The following is a 22,421-nucleotide window of genomic DNA, read 5'->3' as shown; positions in this document are numbered from 1 at the left end:
CAGCCAAGTAGGACGTACAAAGTTTCAGTTAAACCTCCAGAAGTTAAACTAATGTAACTTAACAGACAATCGGATCCGTTTAGTTTGAATTCACCAGCGAAGCTTAAGTTCAAGTTCTGAGACATCGGTGTTTACTGTTCTGGTTCTCAGAAGAAATCTACGAATATAAGCGTTTCACATTGATTAAAACGTTAAGAGGATCAAGACTAATGAATAATCGGCTTGGATTTTAACAGTGGCGTACTTATTATAAGTAGTTTGAAGTATATTAAAATTACATTGTATATATTTTTTATTGATTTACACTTAACAACAACTTAAAATATATTTGGGCTTAATTTGGAGAACTTCGAACGATTTATGTATCTGTTGTTTAAAGAACTATATTTTGTCAATCGTTTTGTGTGAAATATTCGATGTTTCAAAAACTATCAATAGTGAATTCTGGCTTCATAAAATATCTCCGAAAGTCCCCCAGTGTCATCATTAGTAACGGATTAAAAAAAATGTAAATAATTATTTAGGTTAAAAAAAATTATACATTTTTCAGAAGTAGATTCGTAAAAGTTGTTCACAGTCGCTGTAATTATCTTTCAGTTTATATGTACATATTATAACAAACAAATGAGGAAAAAACCTTGAAAGTTTATACAGTGACTTACTTTTTTATGAGAATACCGCACAAGAGTTCCAACTGCTCCCAATAGTCTAGAGCCAGTGTCTGGCATCCATAAATGGGTTATGTTGTGAGGCTAAAGGTAGTGGGGAAAGAAAGAAGCCGGAGAAAAGGAAAGGTAGAGGTATACCCGGGTATTCAGATCTGGTCACCAAGCACGGCTTAAGCCATTTCAAGCAACTTTTCAAATCGGAATGGTGGTCTTACACCAGGGCGATAGTAAGAGTATCTTCCATTCTAGAACATGCCGCAAGTACACTATACATGTTTTTAAATGAATAAATAGTAAAATAACACAAATTTAATAAAAAAATTACTATTTTTAAATTAAAGGCAAACCAATGTTTACAAGACAAGGTTTTTATGCAAAGCACAAAGAAAAACAAATTTTTAAGCAATAATTACTAGCCTGAAACACAAATATGTATTGAACAAATCTTCCGTGGTTCCGTGCGCATGACCGGCAATCAGAAAGTGCAGGTTCAATTCCCGTAGGCGGCATTTATTTTTTCTCGGAAGATTTTTTCAGTTTATAATTTTCTTTCAGGATAATAAATATTACTAAAATAAAATTAACTTACGCACGCCGGGATATGAACCCGCGAACTTCGGATTGCTAGTCGGGAGCCTTATCCCTCGATCACGGAGCCCGTCAATTTGTCAAACGACCACAAATATTTTCTTTATTGCACTAAAAAGTGTAGACCGCAGATAAATTACGCATCTACGAGAAAACTTATTTTTTTATTTTTAATAAGACGCTGTTTTTTATCGTGGAAATAAAAACAACACACAAATCATCGATTTTCAAAACACTTTGTTATTATTTTAGTTTTGAAATCAAACAAAGATGAATGTGTCTATGAATACTACTTGTATAATAAACCTACGCCACTGGCACTGTGTTTTCAGTAGGTAACCTTTTAAAACATTATATGAAAAGGCAAAACTGAGCCAAATTAATTAATTTAATAATCTCGCGTAGTTTTGTTTTGTTCGGAGTTTTGGAACCAAACAATTTAGAACGTAGCTGTTTCAATTAGGGTGAGTTTATATTATACTTAATAATCTTCTTCGACTAATTTTCTCCTCGATTCTCGAAATTTTGCTAAAATCGTGAGAAATTATTGTATTTATGTTAGGAACTAAAACAAACAAGGAATTTCTTTGATAAATATCATGACTGCTCAAAATGTATTTACATGAAACAACAAACAAAAATTGGTTGTGTTTATATTTTTATAATCCCATCGATTTCAAAAATCACTAAATATCAAACAGATCAACAGTTCTTGTGATTTATTTGATTGGGTGTTATGCCGTGTTACAGAGTCCATCATCAGGGCAGATGATGGACTCTGTATTGTTGTAAGAAACGTTGGCGAAAGAAGGAGGTAAAGCAATACGACATAATATCCTAAAAATAAATAAAAACTTAAAACTTTTAGCAGTGAAAATCTGAAATCATATCAGATTAACAGTTGTTTAGAATTTTCAGGGCTAAAAGCATTATTGTTATTTATTGATTTCTTATGCCGTATTGCGATTCCTCGTTATAGTGTCCGTCATAAGGACAGATTATGGACTCATTGTTTTAAAAATTTGATAAACAAGAATTTTGCTAAAACTCAAAAATGGATCACAGTAACATTTAAATTATCTAAACGTTTAGGCATACTGAAGTTATTGTTATTGTACGAGACGTCATCAGACAGGGAGATTGAAAACTATGTGAGGTCATGTCAACTTTATATGTGGTTATTTTATAAAATAACAAACACATTTAAAATATTCGAGAACAAAATATGCATTTGTGAGGGTTGATTAGTAAAAATTTTGTGAAGGTTGGTTGTCTTAGTAAAAATGACAAATAATAATTAGTATTTTGGTACTAAAAATATAGTTTCAGGGTTAAAATATACTTCAGGTAAAATATTTTTTCAAGCTTGGTCCCGGTAAGACTAAGGATCTGCGAGTCCCAGTTGTACCGTTACCTTATTATTTTGTGTCTTTTTTATTTCATATTCATTGAGAGTGGTTAATATATTATTTTTTTTAATTATGTTTCCGACTTTATGTCCGGGTTAAATCTTCCCCATAGGAAAAACTAAACCCTTCCACACACTTTTCCACAAATCATCATCTAGTCAATCCACATTATGCAAGTGCATTATAAAAGCAAAATAAATACAAAACAATACAAGAACACACGTCAACTCATCAGAGATCAAATGGGAAAATAATACATCGACTCCAGATATTTTCATATCAGAGGGTTCGGCTCGGTAGAACTCCTAAAAAGGCCTATAAATCCTACTGATCCGTCAACATAACTATTTAAAAAATCTTTCGTAATCCTACATGTATTTAAAATGACAGATTTTTGCATTTTTATATGTAAATTTTTTGATAGATTTAATATGCCTATTTTTTTAATGAGAGAGCTAGGTAGCCAGTAGCCGAAATAACAAATGGTAATATTTTTATAGTCTGAGAATGCCAAATTCTTTTTATTTCATTTCCTAAATCTGTGTATTTATTAATCTTTTTCATTGGTTATTTATATTTATTTTATCAAGTGTTTCCATATCATAGAATGCAAGCTTTTCATTCTTTCTTGATAAATAATAATGATTTACCAATTACGTTCTTCAATTAGCAAAAGATACCCTCCTACAGTTGTCTTGTATACAGAGCAAAACAACAGTATCTACTAAAATGTGTGTTCTCTTCTTATCAATTAGATTATTAGTTGAGTCTTGCGTAGGAACTGTAGGAACGTCGCAAAATCTCAATCAAAATCTCAACAAAATCTCACGAAGCCTTCAACAATATAACATGGAGACAACTGGAAGTGGTTCCATTGGACTGTTAGTTTTTGGATCATAAAAAAAGAGAGACATTTTTTTATTGTGAAGTGAAATACAGAGTTAAGTAAGTGCAGAAAAGAGAAATAAGTAAAAATCTAAGTACCGTTGGAAGAATCTTGCATATGAACCGTTCAATTAGTGATTAGGTATTATTGATGATTTTTTTTTTAATTTGGTATATTTTTTTTAAATCCTGATATAGTGATGCTAATGATACATAGAGAAAATACATAATTTAAATTTAGAAATGCAGCATTCCCGGTTTACAAAAATCTCAGATCCACTCACTTCCATAAATATAAGCGGAAAATGTGGCTTGTGCAATTATGAAGGACTAAACTAGAAGCGCATCGCACCAAAACCTCCTAGATCACAAGGCCGGGACAATGAATCAAATCAACCTCCTTACTTGTGTGAAAACTTCCTAAAAATGAAAATATTTATTTTTAATAATTTTAAAAAATAAGAACAAAACTGAAAAAAAAATTAAAACGAAAATTTATGTGAAATTTCATACAAGTTAGGAGGCTGCTTTGAATGAGTGTCCCGGCCTTGCCATGTTGGAGGTTTTGGTCGAACCCGCAAAGTCTGGTTTAAGAAAATGAATTCATTTTTATTTTCAAACTACCACTTCACTCACCGTGGTATTGCAAAAGTGTGGTGATCTTCCGCTGGCAAACATGTAACTTTCACTTTCTTCAAAATACATATCCTGCAGCGCTATTTCCGTCTATTCTGTAATGCTTTATTATTTAATATGGTAAAAGTTGAGAAAAATATACTAGGAAAATGGACGGTCGCTCAGATAAGGTTGGGAACCTCTGTTGTACACCAACACAATGTTCAGGGAAGATAATATGATAAAGGTTAAATCAACCAACATAGTTCTCAAACAATATCTTCTCCTTCATCGTTATATTCGTGCATAGTTACCTACCTACTTATTTAGGTCCTCGTTCAAAGCCTTTAGTTTTGTAGCTTTGTATGGATTACCCTCTCGCCGAATTTAAGAGCCTTAACCAATGGTCAGCATCACAATAGGCGCAAGCCATAGTTAGTTCCAGTGTTACGTTAAGTCCGTTCATTTTCGTTAGTTTCAATTCATGCCTTGAACGTTTTTCAATAAGCACTAGAAAAAAAGCGAAATGCCAGGGTTTAATTGGATTGTTGACTGAACTCTAGTATTATTTATGGCGGTCGCTCAGCGGCGTGTAAAATTGTAAATTATTTCGCTCGTTATGAAATTTATTATTCAACCATGAAATACGAAATTATACTTGAAATAAAATTATTTTTTTTATAGATATAGCATTCTTTGCTACACATACTGTTAACGGTTTTAGTATATTCAAAAATAAAATATGTATGTAATAAAGAAATAATCTCAGATTCCATTTATAACCAAATTATTTTAGTCGGAATTCTAGATAATACACCTACATGAAACAAAAAAAAAGTCAGATCAAAAAGAGGTGAGATAATATACTTAATACTAGCAGTTAAAAACCCGCTCCGCGGGTTTTTTGCTGCTAGGCCCTGCGGGCGGCACTTGGTTTTGCTTTGCCCAGTTTAAGTGATACTTGTTAGTGATACATATTAGGTCATTCACAGAGAGAGGGTGACTATATATTGTAAATAGATTATTACAATATGCCCCTGAGGTAATATCTCACAAAAGCGGCGCTATACAAATTGTCCAATAAATAAATATAATGTTAACATTTTATTGCGTACATATGCATTGATATACAACGGAAATAGATAATATAATGTAATCTTATTAAACTTTATTTCAATCACAAATAACTCTGTTTACATCACTTTATTATATACAACCACTACATGTTTCATGAACGAAGTTCACCTCATCAGGAGTAAGTATACTCCGAAGTCAAAAATTAAATATAGATTACAATTGGAAAGAAGAAGTGGAAGGAGGGGGGGAAGGTTAGAGTGGGAGGGTTTATCAGAATTAGGAATTACAATATCGTTAGACGGAAAAGATCAGTTGAGTGGGAAAATATTTAAAAGAGAGTTTATTAAAAAAAATCTTGTTTATTATATCTGCTTTTATATTAACATGTTTTCTAATTTCTAAAAATATAAATTATTTATTTGCGATGCTTTATATCCTGTGTGAAGTATTTTAAGACCCGAAAAAACAAATAGCATATAACCCCAAAACAATATATTTTATAAAACAAAAAGCATTTTATAACGGTTATTCTAATAAATTGATAGTTGAAATAGTAAATAAAAAAAATTAAACATGATCTCTACAAATGGTGAATTTACCCTATTTCTAAACAATGGCGTAGAATTCTATTTCTGGATAACGATATTTCCAAAATAATAAATAAAAACTTTCCTGGTACTATTCAACCGGCGTTTTACACTACTTACAAAATGAAGAAATATATTCTTAATAATAAAGATATCGATAGTCAAACAAAAAAATCGGGAGTTTATAAACTCAATTGGGATGATTGTAATTTCTTTTACAAATGTAGAACCAATAGAAACTTTGAAGTCAGAACTAAAGAATATCTCGAAGCTCTAAATGGAAATAGTGAATATGAGTTTGATCATCTTTTGAATAATGATCACACTTGATAAAAATTCAGGTCTTAAAATACTTCACACAGGATAAAAAGCATTGCAATTAAATAAGTTTGATATTTTAGAAATAAGAAAACATGTCAATACAAAATCAAATATAATTAATAAGCAAAAAAATTATAAACCCTCTTTTAAATATTTTCCCACTCAACTGGTCTTTCCGGTCTAACGGTATTGTAATTCCTAATTCTGCCCACTCTTACCGCCCACTCTTACCCCTCCCCCTTACTACCACTTCTTCTTTCCAATTGTAATTTATATTTAATTTTTGACTTCAATATATACTTACTCCTGATGAGGTGAACTTCGTTCATGTAACATGTGGAGGTTGCATGTAATTAAGTGATGTAAACAAAGTTATTTATGTTTTAATAAAATAAATAATGCCATCACAAAGTGATAAGCTTCCAGAAGAAATCTTCATATTAAACGTGTGTTAATGGTCCAGTAATTTTGCGTTGGTTAGATGCATATTTAAATATACGTGCCAGTCATTTGGTTCGTTCTTATACCGCCAGAGGGGCAGAGTGGTCGAATTTTGCCTGCAGACCCCCTTTCGGGATTTAAGCGAAACATACTATTTGAATTCGACCAATCAGAGGGCCTACATCGTCCAGACGCAAGGGTATTAATACTATCAGATAATGGCTTGGTGTGAAATCACGACCACCTGGCAAGCCGTAGATTCGGGTTCAGGGCCAAACGGCACCAAACATATTTTGTTCTATCCGCTATCCCAATAAAATAATGTAGCGCAACCTAGAATTTGTAATTGTGATAAATGTTTTGTTTTCTTAGTGGAGAAAACACAGATACAGACAGTAATAAACAAGACTATAAAAAAAACATTATTTGGAGAATTCGCCAGCATCCTAACTATATCTCACAGATTAATGTAGAAGCCGATAAAAATAATAATAACAATATCAAATGTTAACAAATATTTTTTTTTACTTAAATTTAAGAGAAAAAAAATTAAATAATATAAAAAAATTATTTCCTACGAAAAAAATGGGGAGAGTGCATAAAATCTATCAATAAACATTTTGAAATAAATTTCAGAAAATAGAAGGAAAAACTAAATTAATTCGAAATTAAAGTATAAATAAAGAATGTCGAAGTTATGTTTTTTTATATTTTCTTGTAGTAAAACCGTTTTCGATGTTCTACTGAAAGTACTGCAAAATTTGAAATAAAAAAATCTGTACCAACTGTTCTTAAGACAATACCCTAAAATACGGCCAGAATCTTAAAGACGCAAGTGAAGAAGCCGTGCACAAAAATATGCGACGTATTGGACAGCTGCGGTTTAATGTTCCCCAATCAAATCTCTAAAATAAAGTGGGAATCTTAACGAGATAAGTGATGATCTCATGTAAAAACAAAATGCGGCGCGACGGACCTACGGTCGACTTTGCTCTAGCAGGACTTGAAATTCGATCTTTCCACGGGGTTTATTTTAATTATTTCTGATGAACGTTTTACTAAAATCTCAAATATTTTAAGAGGGATTCCTCGGGAAGTTACAAATTCATCGTGTAAAAATTAAAAAAAAACATTAATAAACGTTTCAAAAAGTTCTCAAACTATTTTACATAAAATATTTTAATGGTAAGGTCCCTTTTTTATGAATCTTAAATATAAATAACTTATTACCGTAGGAATTTGTCTACAAACATTTGTAATTTTAGCTATGAGTACATCAGAAATAATTAAAATGTGAGCGTCGAGCACATTTTAATTATTTCTGTGTCTTATGTTGCCTTATACTGAAAATCTGTGAACTACGAACACAACATGATAGAGTTACTGAATACATTTTTAATATTTGTTAAGATTTAGTAATCAAGGAAATCACCGCCAGAAATAAAAATTGCTGCGATGTAGTTTTTGATTTTTTTTTCATGTAAAATAAAATATTGAGTCAATACATTTATTTATCTTCTAAGAAGAAACATCGTTATGTTTAACGCAAGGCAATTTTATTTTAATTCAATTTAAATAATATATTATTGAAAAAATGACACGTCACTGATTTTCAGGAAAAGGAATATAAAATACAAATCATTCAATGAAAATATCGACAGCTTCAATGAAAGAAAATGCAAACATCTTTTGAAGAAATCCAATTAACACGGCACAAAGCAACCTTACAAAAAGTCTTGGGAAATAAAGAAATTGATTAGAAGAGGAAAACTATTTCAGTTTCAATAATTACTAATTGTATTTAACCTTTACGTACCTGAAGATAAAAAATACGACCCTAGTCACTAGTCACCGCAACCACAAAAGCAACCGTTACTCTTAATATTACTCCACACCCGCATATTAGATATATAATAATTTTCAATTTCGGAGACGTATGTGGGTACCGCCGCCCGAGAACCATTTATTGGATAACCAACACCTCTGCCATCGGCCACTCCAAGTGTTTTGGAGATTTAGCAATGGTGCCCAGTTCATGTGGTAAGGTTTGTCCGGGTCTTTGTATTGGATGCGCCTGTCCCTCGCGATCTCTCCTGCCCACTGCGTGCTAGGAGAGATCGCGAGAGACCTTTTGACCTCTCCAACAAGACTCTCTCAGAAGATCGCCTTTCACCAAAGTGGGAGGGATGGATTCATATGTCCATTACACCTGGACACACTGACCCGGATTACTCTATTGACCAGACTTACAGACTCCTCCTACCCAGCGTTCATATCTTTTTCTCCCTAAAAAGACCGTCCACACAGAATCCTCAAAGATGAAATAGGCCGTGAGTGGAATTATTATCTTCAGGGCCTCCTGTGTGGAGCTAATGCAAAAAAAACATTAAAATTGTTTTGCTGTTTTACCTGTGACTGTAACAAAGACAAATCTTTTCATAAAAGGTGTTTTTTAAATATACCTACTTATTGAGTATTAAAGTAGATTTGTTTCGATACTACGAAACATTTGAAGGAAAATGTTTCCAATGTTTCCATTGTTAAAACAATTCTTAAGAGTTTTAAAAGTTGTACAATTATCGGAGAGGTAAAAGTTTCACTACGGAAATCCATTAAAATCCAATAAGATGTTTCAGAAATTAATCATTTTAATGTAGATTTAATGAAAAGTTAAGTTTACTTCAGTCTAGTTAAAAAGCAATAACGCAAAAGACCGACAAAGATACTCTTTATTTTATTCGAGGCTGAAAAAGTTTCCTTTAACAAGTAGGTACATCGTCAGTGGTAACCAGAAGAAATGAAATATATTCAGCGCCCTTGAGGTGACTTTTCACAAAAACGGTGCTATACAAATTATCCAATTATTATTATCATTATATTATAAAATGCATTCTAAAACAGAACACGATTAAACCGAACTTGAAATGAAACATTATTTTGAATGGATTAAGCTATGATGAGTAACCAGATCTGAGAAGTAAGGTAATTAACCTTTTTCCTGGACATCACACTCTGCCCTCCACTTATACCTTTCAGTCTGACAACATTCCCCAAATTGGGATGCCGTAACTCTACCGGCTTCGAGGAAATAGGACCCTTGCGCGGTAATAACATAAACAACAAAAAACGAAAAGCGATTGGTTTATTTATAGATCACTGTTTCAACGAAAGATGTTTTGTGGCTATTTATAGTTCAACATCCCAGAAAAAATAACAAATAATGAATCTACATGGATTACTGTAAGATCCATTTCAATAAAAAAAATCAGTAAATTAGGAATCCACGGTGACTTACCCTAGTGGCGCAATTCGTATCTTCGGAGTATAGTTTAATGCGTTCAGTTGGAGGAACCAAGTTCAGCTCTATTCCGTGCCCTCCGGCGTACCCAAAGGCTCTAATTTAGGGCCATCATTATTTAATTTTATACAACGGGGGGAGTTGGTGTAAAGTGCATTTTTTTCTGGAGAAGATTTTACATAATAGTGTAAGTAAAAAAGGGAAAATAACCCAGAAACATAAAGACTCTGTATTCCCTTTACGCCGTTCACATCCGCCCCCCCACTTAGAATAAATCACCCTAGATGAAACAAAGACTATCCAGTATATTGTTGAAAACTTGAACAAGAGAACAGAATAGTATTTTTTTTATTAAATTCAAAGTACATCACAATATATTATTTAAAAATTGCATGATTACTAGCACATAATAAATAAGTCGAAGACATATTCAAATAATATATACCACATAAGTAATGATGAGTGAAACCTGTTTTATCGAAGAAAATAACCATACTGAAATCACTTATCAGAGGTATTCGAAAATTAGAAGCGACTCATTTAGCAGGCATACAGGTGGAATTGCCGTATAATCCAAGACAATGTCACTTAAAAAGCCACTACGAATGAGGTCCTAGATAAAAATAATACCCGGATACTTAATATTGAAATTCAAAGATTTTTTGGCGGGGAACCTACGCAGCTATTTATCGTTCCCCAAAACAAAATGATTCAAAATTATTTGATTTTCTTGAAGAATGGTGTCGTAAACAAAAAAATATAACAGACGTAATCATCTGTGGAAATTTTAATATTGATACGATGAAACCCAATACAAAAAGCACAAGATTACAAAACATAATTAATTATATACTATTTGGTCCTTCTGTTATTTATACAATTATTGATCTCCTTTTGTACAACAGAACTCTCTATGATAACTTGTATTGTATCTGCTTATGTCGTTCATACTCAGTTTATTATTTTATCTGTTTAAAATTGTTGTTCTGAACAACTTACCTATAGCAATGTATACATGTAAAAGTCTTCAAGGCGTAAACAAATAAATAAATTGCCTAGATTAGAAGCAATTGAAAAGTTGGTCAACAATTATTCAAGAATGACAAAAAAACTCTAAAACCATGATTGACTTGGTAAATTCTAAGGACATTTTTATACGGCAGTTCTGTAGAAGAACTCAAAATATATGATTACATACCTATCGTTAAAATAATTAGATATAATAGTCCAGATTCTCAATGAATACGAAATACAGTATAAGTGTGTAAGGTTTGTATAAAAAGTAAATATGTGATAACTATCCACTATCTTATATCATTCAAAATTTAGACGGAAAAGCGAAAAAACTAGTAGGACATCTGAAAATAGTAGTAAAGAAGCTAATGGACTTTGACTAATATTAATTTAAAAGATACAAATAAATGGTATACAAAATCCCTACATCCACTACGAGAACAAATAGATACAGCTTATAAGCCTATCAAATACAATTTACGGAAAAAAGGTGGAAAATCTTTGAGAGACTTAGATACATAGCGAAGATATTCCAAAAATTCTTAGATTCTGCTAAAACTAATTAACTCACAAAGCATTTCAAGAAAAATGTGGATTACGCTTTTTACAAATTTTAGGCATCAGAGAGAAAACGTTAAAGAAGATCGGTTTCCCGATGAAGTTAAAAATAATACACCTAAAATAGCATAACAAATTGACACAAATTTTGAACTTAGTGTCGAAAGTATAAATAACCGTATGCAATTAGTTACATATATTTCTTCTCAACTAAGAATAGAGAATAATATTTGTAGGTTTAATGAAAATGCCGGTGAATACTTAAATAAAATTCTTATCACAATGAAACCAAATCATCGCCCGGTGGAATAGACATAATCAAAAATATACTGCCAGCTATAGGAAACAGATAAGTTGACACAAATTTTGTACTAATGTCAAAAACATAAATAACCGCACTCAATCATATACTTCTTTTCAACTAAGAGAGAATAATAATATTTTTAGGTTTAATTAAATTAACAGTGAATATTTAATTAAAATTCTTAACACAATGAAACCAAATCATCGCCGGGTGGAATTTATTTATTTATTTATTGACGCCCTATTGGGCTTTTAAGTACATAAAAATTACAAATTTCATTTTTAACAACAGAATAAAACAAACAATAGAAAATCGAAATAAAATATAATGATTTCATGATCTGCCCTTTTCAAACTTTTCCTTCTCTTCTTTCTACGATAAATTTTCTTTCTAATATTCCGTCTAGTATATTTTGGAGGTATATCTAAAGCTAGCAAGTTTATAGTGTCAGGGCAGTCTAACCTTGAATAAACAATTTTATATAATAAAAGGAGATCAAATATTTTTCGCCTTTCAGATAATTTCGATAAGTTGTTTACTGCGTAAATTGACATAATTGATTTCAATAATAGGAATACCAATTTTGAAATTAATAAAACGTAAAAATTTATTTTGAATTTTTTCAACGTTTGCATTGTATTCAACCTGACTTCTAACCAGAGACGTGTATAGTAATTTTATAGTTTTTATGTTATTAAAGTCTTTAGCGATTCTGAGAATAAATCCAAGCATTTGTAATCCCTTACTGGTAATGCTATTAATGTGATTCAAGAAGCGTAATTTGGAGTCAAAGATAACTCCAAGGTCATTGAATTCAAAAACTCTTTTTAGATTGGCATTGTTAATTGAGTAGTCGAATAATAAAAGGGTTTTAGATCTATGGAAACTGATCGTTTGGCATTTGTTGATATTAAGATGTAATTTGTTTACGATGCACCATTCATAAAGTTTATTTAAGTTCATTTGTAGAGTTAAACAATCAGAAGAATTACCGATCGATTAACACAATCAAAGATATGCTGCCAGCTATTGAATACAGATTGGTTGCAATTATAAATAAATAAACGTCGCAGGGATTTTTTCCGTATTCATGGAAAATGTCTATAATAACACCCTTGCAACAGTAAATGCAAAAAAATTAGGACTATAAATGGATTTCCAAAATATGAACAACTACTATAATCAGAAGATAGAACAGAAAAGTACATTTATTGAAAAAAAAGCATTTTAGTTACAACAGTCAGAGTTTAGTAACAAATATTCCTGAGAAACAGCTAATAAGTTGTGTGGTTAATGAATAGAAAAAAAAAGATTAGAAGAAAAGCGCAGAAGCAGTATTCAGGGATTTTAGACGTGCCTTTACGTGACGTGAGAAAGAGTAATGATGAAATTGAAGACATAAAAATTCATGGAAATGAACTGCAGTAGTTTATTAAATATCTAAAAAATAGAAAACAAAGAACCAGAATTAGAGATGCTATCTCTGATGAACAACAAGTAAACTTGCTCAATGATCTATTTTGTAAGGGCTCCTTTGTATTATATACATTAATGATATTGTGAAGTGCCTAAAGTGTCAAACCATCAAACTTTTTGCAGATGGCACACTTTTATACATTAAAGCAAATAATATTATAGATTCACTATCAACAGTAAAAAAGTGAACTTCATGAAATATCTAAATAATTCAACATAAAAAAAAAATTAAATGTAACTTCAAGCAAATTCTCAGTGTAAGGCCAAAAAGCAAACTTAATTATAACACTAAATATAGACAGTCAAGATATTGAAGAAGTACAAAATTAGACCATTAAAAAGAAAATTGGTCTACAACACCACTATCTCACCTGAATTACTGCACAAGTGTTATTTTTCTGAGCAATAGAATACAAGTTAAACAAACGGAAATAATTCAGAACAGAGTTATAGTATATTGTGCTGTAATATTGTGCTAATTCAGAACAGAGGCATGAGTATATTGTTGAGATTTTAGGCTTCATAGGACAAATTTTATCGGGAAAACACAACATATTTATCATAAAGTTTTTAAAATTTTCAATTAACCACCTTTTAATGTTAAGAAAGCAAAAAGTTTTCAATTTTTTTGTGGATTATGTCTCAATATTGTGAATTTTTGTACGTAGGTAATTGAATATTTTTATAGTTGTTTCAGCATAGATATGCACTAGAGGGAAAATGTTAAAAATATAGCTAAATTAAATACTCGTTCATTAAAAAAAAACTCCAGTAATTGAAGGCGGCCTAACCTAAATAGACAATTTTTCAAACATAACCATACTTATTTATTTTTTACAGGCGTGGAGTACCGCGTAGGGCAGAACCTCCCCTCTACGGGTAGTTGTCTGGCGTGCCGCTGCGAGCAGGAGAGACCTGGAGCCCCCCGCGTGGCTTGTGCGCCCCGGGGATGCGCCCCCCTAGACACGGCGCCACTGGATGACACGGGAGCTTTCTAGATCCACATAACGGCCACACGCCTGCATTCTAACATCAGGAATGATTGCGAGCTACACCTTAACGCACCATCCACGTGGACTTTTACATTGAGAATGTTTGGGAGGTTCACCCTAATGTACCATCCGCCTGATATTTTACAGTAAGAATGTTAATGTTTTTTATGGTCTGCCGCTGAGAGGTCTGTTGTAGCTGATGTTTCTGGGTTCTCAATACAATATAAAAGTTAACTTTTAAACAGAATTAAAAAACCATCCCAAGACATACTACCAATTAAATTTTATTTCTAAAATTAAAGCTCATAAAAAGATTATGATTATTTAGTACGGGTTGTTTTACAGAATTTGTACAATTCTTCAAATTTCAAAGTTAATTATCAAATTCTGTAAAAGTTCTGTTATTATTTCAGTTCTGGAAAGCAACTGGCCCATAATAAAATAAAATCAGAGTGTTAATAAGACTTTCACAGAAATTCAAAATTAAAGTTGAAATTTGATGAATTGTTCAATTTCTGTGAACCCGTCCTTAGTAAACCATACTTTTTCCTACTCAGGAATTTAATTTTATTGAAGTTTATAGTTTACCAGTTGTGTAAAAGTATGAAAATTCTGATTTGCCTCCAAATGTTTTCATATTTGGAGACCATAAACTCTTTATTATATTTGGTTTCAAATTTTAAAGAACCCAATATTTGAAGACGATTGTTTTTCTTAACAACAGAGATGCACAACCCGCGGCTCACGGTTCAATTTCGTGCGGCCCGCAGGCTCGTTCGCACGGCCCAGTTGACTAAATTATAAAAAACTAAATGTTTGAGATAATTCTTATTTTAAAACAATGGCTCAGAATATTATTGCAGAGGTTTTTTGTTAATTCTTACACCCCACGTCCTAAATAAAATACAAAGTAGTATCTTTTTTCTCACCAACGCAACGCAAAGTATAGTTAAATAGATGGTTTAGATAATTTAGGAGATATTAAAAAAAAATCCGGTTAGCACGCCAGAACATAAAACAGAATACAGGAATGTGAAAACTTCATTAACATGAGAAACAAACAAACCATGTTGCAAGGAGCGTGTGATTGATGTGGCTGGTCAATGACAATGATTGGTCAATAAATGAATCCAAAAGCTTTGAGGCAACTTGCATTCTATTAATAAATACTTGGAAAAAAAATCTGCTCACTAATTACTGTCATTTTCACGATAGCGGGCGAATTGCTAGCAGTAGTAATAAAGGTTATTGTAAATTCCAAATGCCGCTAAAAATTCGGTCCTTTTTCAAAATCGAATATTTTGTTATCGTATTTGGAGAGACACTTTTACAAATGAGTTATATTTTACTTACCGCAAACAAACAACACGCCGAGTAAACGTCAAATATGCATATATTTAGCGTTACAAGAAAAATGCTAGTAAAGTTAGAAGCGTGCACTCAGACCCTGCATAAAAAAGTCCCACGATGGGTTGCGCTGTAAACCGTTACCTTACTTATTTAAGAAAACTTTACTTTTCTGTGGAAGGTCTCGTTATATTGATGTTCGATAGCCATCGGTCAGTGTACAAATGATGTCATCGTTTATTCAAGACATGAAAGAACTCTCCTGGTTCCAAACTAATTGTCACGTGGTTTGACTCCAGCTAGTCAAAATGATAACCGAATTTCATGTTAGGGCATGACTATCTCTTCTGACGTCAGTGGAAATCTGACAAATTATTGAATATTGGCCGTTCTGCTAAAAAGGTTCTGCATCACTGTTTTAAAAAGTAAAAATATACTAGATGCAATTTTAATTAATTTTATTTAGTTTTTTTTCATATGAACGTAAAATGACTATTTTAAACTCTTTTATTTAATATAAGAAGCAGAAAAATGTATTGTTCTTGCTAGTTAATTAATTTAGCTGATCTTAGTTAAATGTTTTCAAATAAATTATAAAAAAACCACATGATATTTAATACAACCCAAATAATATCAATTAAGCCAACCATATCTTTTACCATATTATATTGTTATATCCTTCGATTATCTTACATTAGAAAAACATGAATATAAAATGTTTTAAGTCTAGGTAATCCAAAATATCAGTTTTTTAGCTTTAATCCCTACCCGACCAAATAGTTTTGATATTAATAGATTTTGAAAAATGTATAGAATTATGTTTTCATTAAACTTCAATTTTTATAAAATCCATTTTGTATCCAACAAGTCGAGAAATGGAAAATAGTGTGTTAATTTATAGATCTCCCAATACAGTCTATATTTCAATAGAAGTTATCATAGCACATGTATCTTTAAAAAAACAGATTAATAACCTTCGTACCGACTGTGGTGATGAGAAAATGTGGAAGAAATGTTTGAAACCACTGAAGAGATAAACCGATAGAAATGTGTTGATGGTGTGTCCATGCGCGCGAATTAGGTTCAACCATAGAGATATCGGTTTTCAAATATCATTAATCTACAGATAATCATGTTCATTGGCCTAGAAGACGAAGAGTCTTAAGTAAATTTATGGCGTCAGTTCAAAATCAAATCGGTGTAGATCACACTTCTTGGTAATATGTCTTCAGTGGTTTCATTGTAACGTAAAGATTTCAAGAAACTAGAATCATCATAAAACGAGGAATAAATGTATTGGTAGATTTTATTGACGTAATAAAAGGGGGAAAAATATCTTCTTGAAAAAGTTTCATATATTTAGAAACCATAATCAGTGAATTTGTAAAAGTTATGAATTGAAAAAAAAAAAGACTCGAAGTTTAAAAAAATACAAAGATATTATTTTAATTTGTTTAATTAATAAAAAAATCATGCATAGTGAGTAGGTACCTACCTGCAAAAGTAATATCAGAAGTCAAAATATTATCATCTTCGATTAGTAATCTAAGATTAATATAAACGATTGAAAATAAAATAAAAATGTTATTTAAAATGATTTTAATAGAAATGATATATAATCAGCATCAGTTATTTAAAGTAAATTATGTTACAATATCTGTTGTAAATAAAATCGACTTTATTTAGAATATTGATTGTATATATTATTATGTATGTATGTAGCTACCCAACCCATATTTTATTATTTAATAAATGTAATTTAGAGTCGATGGTATTGTAAATATTATTGAAGAACAATAAATGATTTAAGTCAAAATGATAACTTTTTTTATTCAAATGTTTAACTCTCACTAATAAAAACTAACTAATTAAATAAAATGAAGTAATTAACCCAAGATTTTTAATTTAAACGTTTTAGGACCTTTACAAATTATATAATAATGGGTTGATCGATAAATAAGTGGTGAAATATGAAGTTTTTTTGGGTGTATAAAAGTGCCACCTGAGTCAGTGCCAGTTGGTTAATGGCATCCTAACCGAAGAGAAAATAATAGTACAGGGTTTTCTAATAAGAGGTGTTATTTTGAATAGCCCGATATTTCGGTAGATGTAAATTAGGAAGCTGTCATTATTTGACATTTGACAAGTAGAAACTACACCATTAATAAATATGGAACAATACACGCTTCAACAACGCATTGAAATTATTAAAATTATTCACTTGAGTGAATCAAATGCAAATCATTTTGAGTGATGAGGCCCATTTCCACCTCGGTGGCTTCGTCAGCAAGCAAAATTGTCGCATCTGGGGCTCGGAAAACCCAAGAGTTATTGTTGAAAAGCCTAGCCTATCCGGCGGAGTCATTGGACCTTACTTTTTAGAAAATGAGTCTGGAGCAACAGTTACGGTGAATGGATTGCGCTATCGAGAGATTATTAATGATTTTTTATGGCCGGAATTGGATAGCATTAATCTGGACAACGTTTACTTTCAACAATGCGGCGCTATGTGCCACACAAGCAACGAAACCATTGATCTTTTACGATTGAATATCAAAATAACACCTCTTATTGGAAAACCCTGTACGTGTTGTTTTTAATGCTGAAGGCAGTTCGGAAGAGAAGTAAATTAGGAAAAGGAAGGTTAATAAGTACCTGTCCGTTCATTAAATACAGCTTTTTTGGACGCCGCCTCCCCGGCAACCATTTATCGTATACCAACACCCTTACATAGATCAACTCAAGTGATTCGCTACGTTTGGCGATTTAGCAGGGGTGCCCATGTTCATCGGGTGGGGGTTTTCATGTTCACCAGCCCACCAGCTGCGTGGCCTGACAGATCGAGAGAGGCTGATTTGGGGAGATCCTTTGACATCTCCAGCTGGTCTCTTGACCCACCGCCTTGCGCTGCAATGGGAAGGAAATATAGACGTGTCCGTCACTCCTGGACACACTGATCCCTAGATTCCTACTGAACCCTCATAACTTTTACCTTCCCAGAACTTCCTTTCCTTCGTTTCCTTAATAAGACCTTCAACACAGCATCACAAAAGACGACATAGGCTCTGAAGGTTATTACTTTCATCAGGTCCTCCTAAAAAAGGTTAGTGTCAAAAAAAACCTTAAGCCATTTCAAGAAACGTTCCGTTTCTGAATACTAGTCGATAATATGAGTACCCACCACTCTGGAACGAGGCAGGTTGGTATCAAAACTCCCTCGTAGACCATTAGCTCCACTTCTGAACAACTTTTTACTAGCCACTTGTACTTCCACTGGGAAATGTCCGGCAATGACGTCACAGGAGCAATTCAGTCTTTGTGGATGGATCTGTTTGGCAGATATGCATACCTCTCTTTCCAGGCAGACTTCCAGTCATATTATAATGTTTAACACGTTGAACGCCACTGTGGAAATGAAGAAACATTACCATTTTAAATTTGAAAAAAAAGTACTCAGATGGCATCGGCGACCATCAAAACGTATTCCTTTTTTTACCATAATTTTCCATGAAAATCGAGAAAATTAACTGCGGTCACCGGTGACCGTCATGGCGCTATGGGAGAAAATGACGATTTTCGTTATGAGGTCACCGGTGACCTACATGGCGTTCAACGTGTTAATGATAGAATCAATGGTAAAAGCCATTACAAGTGACAGCTTGCTTAATAATCTTATTTGGTTGATGATCTTATAAACTTTACAAATAAAAACCAGAAACTTCAACGTATAGTAGGTAATTAACTATTAGTTTTGAGAACAGTAGACCAGGCGTTAAAAAAGCATGTTTCTAATTTTCTCAAAGTAAATGTTTTAAGATATTTATTTCGACACAGGAATTCCCTAGTGAGATGAGCGGCGGAGAATTCTATTGTAATGTATCATTTTATTAATTAAGAGATAAATAAATCATACTGATTCTGATCTCTGATTTCACGAGATTTGTAAGTTGGTATTTATATACTTACCTACTTAATAATAAACCATATATATTTTTAAATGATATATTTTTTCTTTGTTTTACTCCAATTTATTATATAGTGAATCAAAACAAGGAAAAAGTGTTTGCTTTCTTAGATAATTTAACATTTTTTGTTTCAAACAGGAAATTAATAAGTTTTTCAAAAGAAACATCACTCTCCCAATGATAATTATTTTTTTAAATTTCTTCAGTCATGTAGGTACTATAATGTTGAAAAAATGTGAATAAGAGGGTTTAATAAAATCGACGATTTCACATTTGAAAAACGAATATTTGCTGAACCATAGTCAAAGTTAATCATCTAGTCCAGTGGTCGGCAAACTTATTGGCCAAATAGCCAAATATGAACATTACAGTTTAGTTTGTTTTGTCTGTTTTTTTTTTTTTAATTTGGTAAACCTTTATTATAATTTTAGACCTTCATTAAATTACGGGTACACCGAATAAAACTTATTTCACACTTAATGAAGATTTATTCGTTGATAAAAAATAATATAAAAGTAAGGTATCCATAAATTTAAATCATGACAATGGCTGAAAAACACTTTATGCGAACAAAGTCCTTGCACCTCCTTGGAAAGTTTCAGTAAGTCAGGTTTTTATGATGTTGTTTTTAATTTTAGGCATGACTCCAGGTTCTCATCAATAAGACGATTTATCAGTTTACTTTTGATAAGGTTCATGCTTGAAAAAGATTGTTCGCATGAATATGTAGAACCAAAAAGAGAAAGAACGGCAAACGCGAGTTTTTTTCAGCTGATAGTAAGAGTCAGGAATACTATTCCAGACGTTGAAAATGATCATGTCTTCCTTCTCCAGGTCTTTCAAAGCAGACCACTTGTGTTATGAACGAAGGTCACATTTGTTCTTCTTCAATATTTCAAAATCAAAACAGACGTTGAAATTTAGAGCTCCATATTTCCTTTTTTTAAATTCTGCAATTGTATTTCAAAGTTACCAATATCAATGCCAAAAGGAGAAAATTTCAACTCAGTTATCGTAGCATTAAGAAGATTTTTGACGAATGCTGAGGTCGCTCTGCTGTTTTTAAACTCCTGAAACCTGCTGATACCTGCTGGCCGTGGATATTTGTGACAGAGCCGCACTCAAGGAGCCAAAGAGCCGCATGCGGCTCTGGAGCCGCACTTTGCCTACCACTGATCTAGTCAATGTACATAAAAATAAATTTATACAAAGATGAAATGGTAAACGGTCGAGTTAAAACAGTACTTCGGTAAGCCCAGTCAATTGAGAAAATGCTTTTATGAATACACTTTGATGCTAGACAGAATAGTAAATAAACTTTGCTTTCATCAAAATAGAATCTGCTAAGAATTTTATATTTCCATTAGATTTGAAATAAACGTTTTATTGAACATAACTCGAAAAGCAAAACAAAGAAATGTTATTTTTCCATTATATTCCTGTTTTAATTTTACTTTCAGGCTTACAGTCCCAGTCGCTGGGGAAATTTCTTGTTTCAGACATATTCTTTGCTACTGGGTGGCGGAAAAGTTGTGTTTTAATTTTTATAAATGTTTTGTAGAATTTTAATTTATTCTTAACTAGCGTAAATAAGTCCCGGCGTTTCCCGAGCTTTGCACAGAGTTTTTCAAAATCATTTGTAGGCAATTATTAATATCCTCTTATTTTGAACGTTAAGAAGTTTCAACATTCTGTTGTAATGTGTGGGAAAAAGAGATTGGGGTAATTATACGAAATTTCATATAAATCTTTAGATTTCTTCACCCTTCAGAACCCATTATTTAAATCAATTTGGTAGGAGTCTATGGGTACCGTCGCCCCGGAAATCATTAATTGGATAACCAACGTCTCGGCTATGGCGATTTATTTTTAGGGTATTATGCCGTATTGCGCTACCTCCTTATTTAGACAACGTTTCAAATAAGGGAGACAGAGCGACACGGCATAATAACCCAACAATAAATCACTATTATAAAATATGGCCGTGAAAATCTTAAATCATAACTGATTTCTAACGTAGATCACACCAAGTGGTATATTACGTTTGGTCCCTTGGTTTATTTGTATGTTTTGTGAAAAAACAGTGTTTCTAAAACTATATATATTGTAATCACCTTCGTAAGTGTTCAATGATGGTTTGGTTATTTTTCTAGAGTCTGCATAGGTACGCTTAGATTACCTAATGTTGCAAAATACTTTGAATACCATCTTTGAAAACGAACCAGAAAATCACTCAATCACTTACTTAATAGAATATTTTGGGGATGTGACTGATAATATATATTTTTGAGCGCCTATAAGAACTATATAATAGTATCGGAAATAAAAAATAAACTTCAAATGATTATGATCAGATGTGATTACAATAATAAATACTAATTTCGGTTGAGCATGAAAATTTTTGTGTGGTTTTTGTTTAAATACAGTAGTTTTACTTGGTTGAATCGTATTATTTCCTTCACTTCTCTCTCGGAGGGTACAATCTTAATACTATTACATAATATTCGTATAGTGTTTTTCATCTGAGACCATTTATAGGGATATTTCCCTTCGAACAAATCAATGAAAAGAGTATGTCTGTAGCTCCGGTTCAACAAACTCTAGAAAGATATCTGTTACATAAAATATTTTTTTGTTTGTCTTTTTAAAAATTCGAATTGTATTATTATTATCCTGTGATTTTTCATGGCTAGTGTTTAATATTTATAAGATTCTTATTTTTAATGATAAACTAATGTTTATAAGACAAGGTTTTATGCATAGCATGAAGGATAACAAATAATTTCCAGCAATAATTAGTTGCCTGAAATATCACTACAAATTGAAAATATCTACCGAGTAAAACTAAATGCCGCCAACGGGAATTGAACACGTAA

General features: G+C 32.1%; 1 protein-coding gene across 1 annotated transcript in view; it reads left to right on the top strand.

Moving 5' to 3' along the window:
* LOC149419289 (uncharacterized) overlaps positions 1-15,286 on the top strand; it is a 172,090-nt gene extending 156,804 nt beyond the window's left edge. The window contains exon 6 of the mRNA XM_089638207.1: positions 14,082-15,286. Coding sequence (XP_089494333.1) covers positions 14,082-14,239 — 158 coding nt within the window. The 3' untranslated portion in view covers positions 14,240-15,286. The remainder of the gene's footprint in view (positions 1-14,081) is intronic.
* Positions 15,287-22,421: the final 7,135 nt, after the last annotated feature.

The sequence above is a fragment of the Hesperophylax consimilis genome, chromosome 12 (assembly GCF_061612785.1).
Source record: "Hesperophylax consimilis isolate HC1 chromosome 12, BYU_Hcon_1.0, whole genome shotgun sequence".
NCBI lineage: Eukaryota > Metazoa > Arthropoda > Insecta > Trichoptera > Limnephilidae > Hesperophylax > Hesperophylax consimilis.
This window is presented reverse-complemented; position numbering and strand designations above follow the sequence as displayed.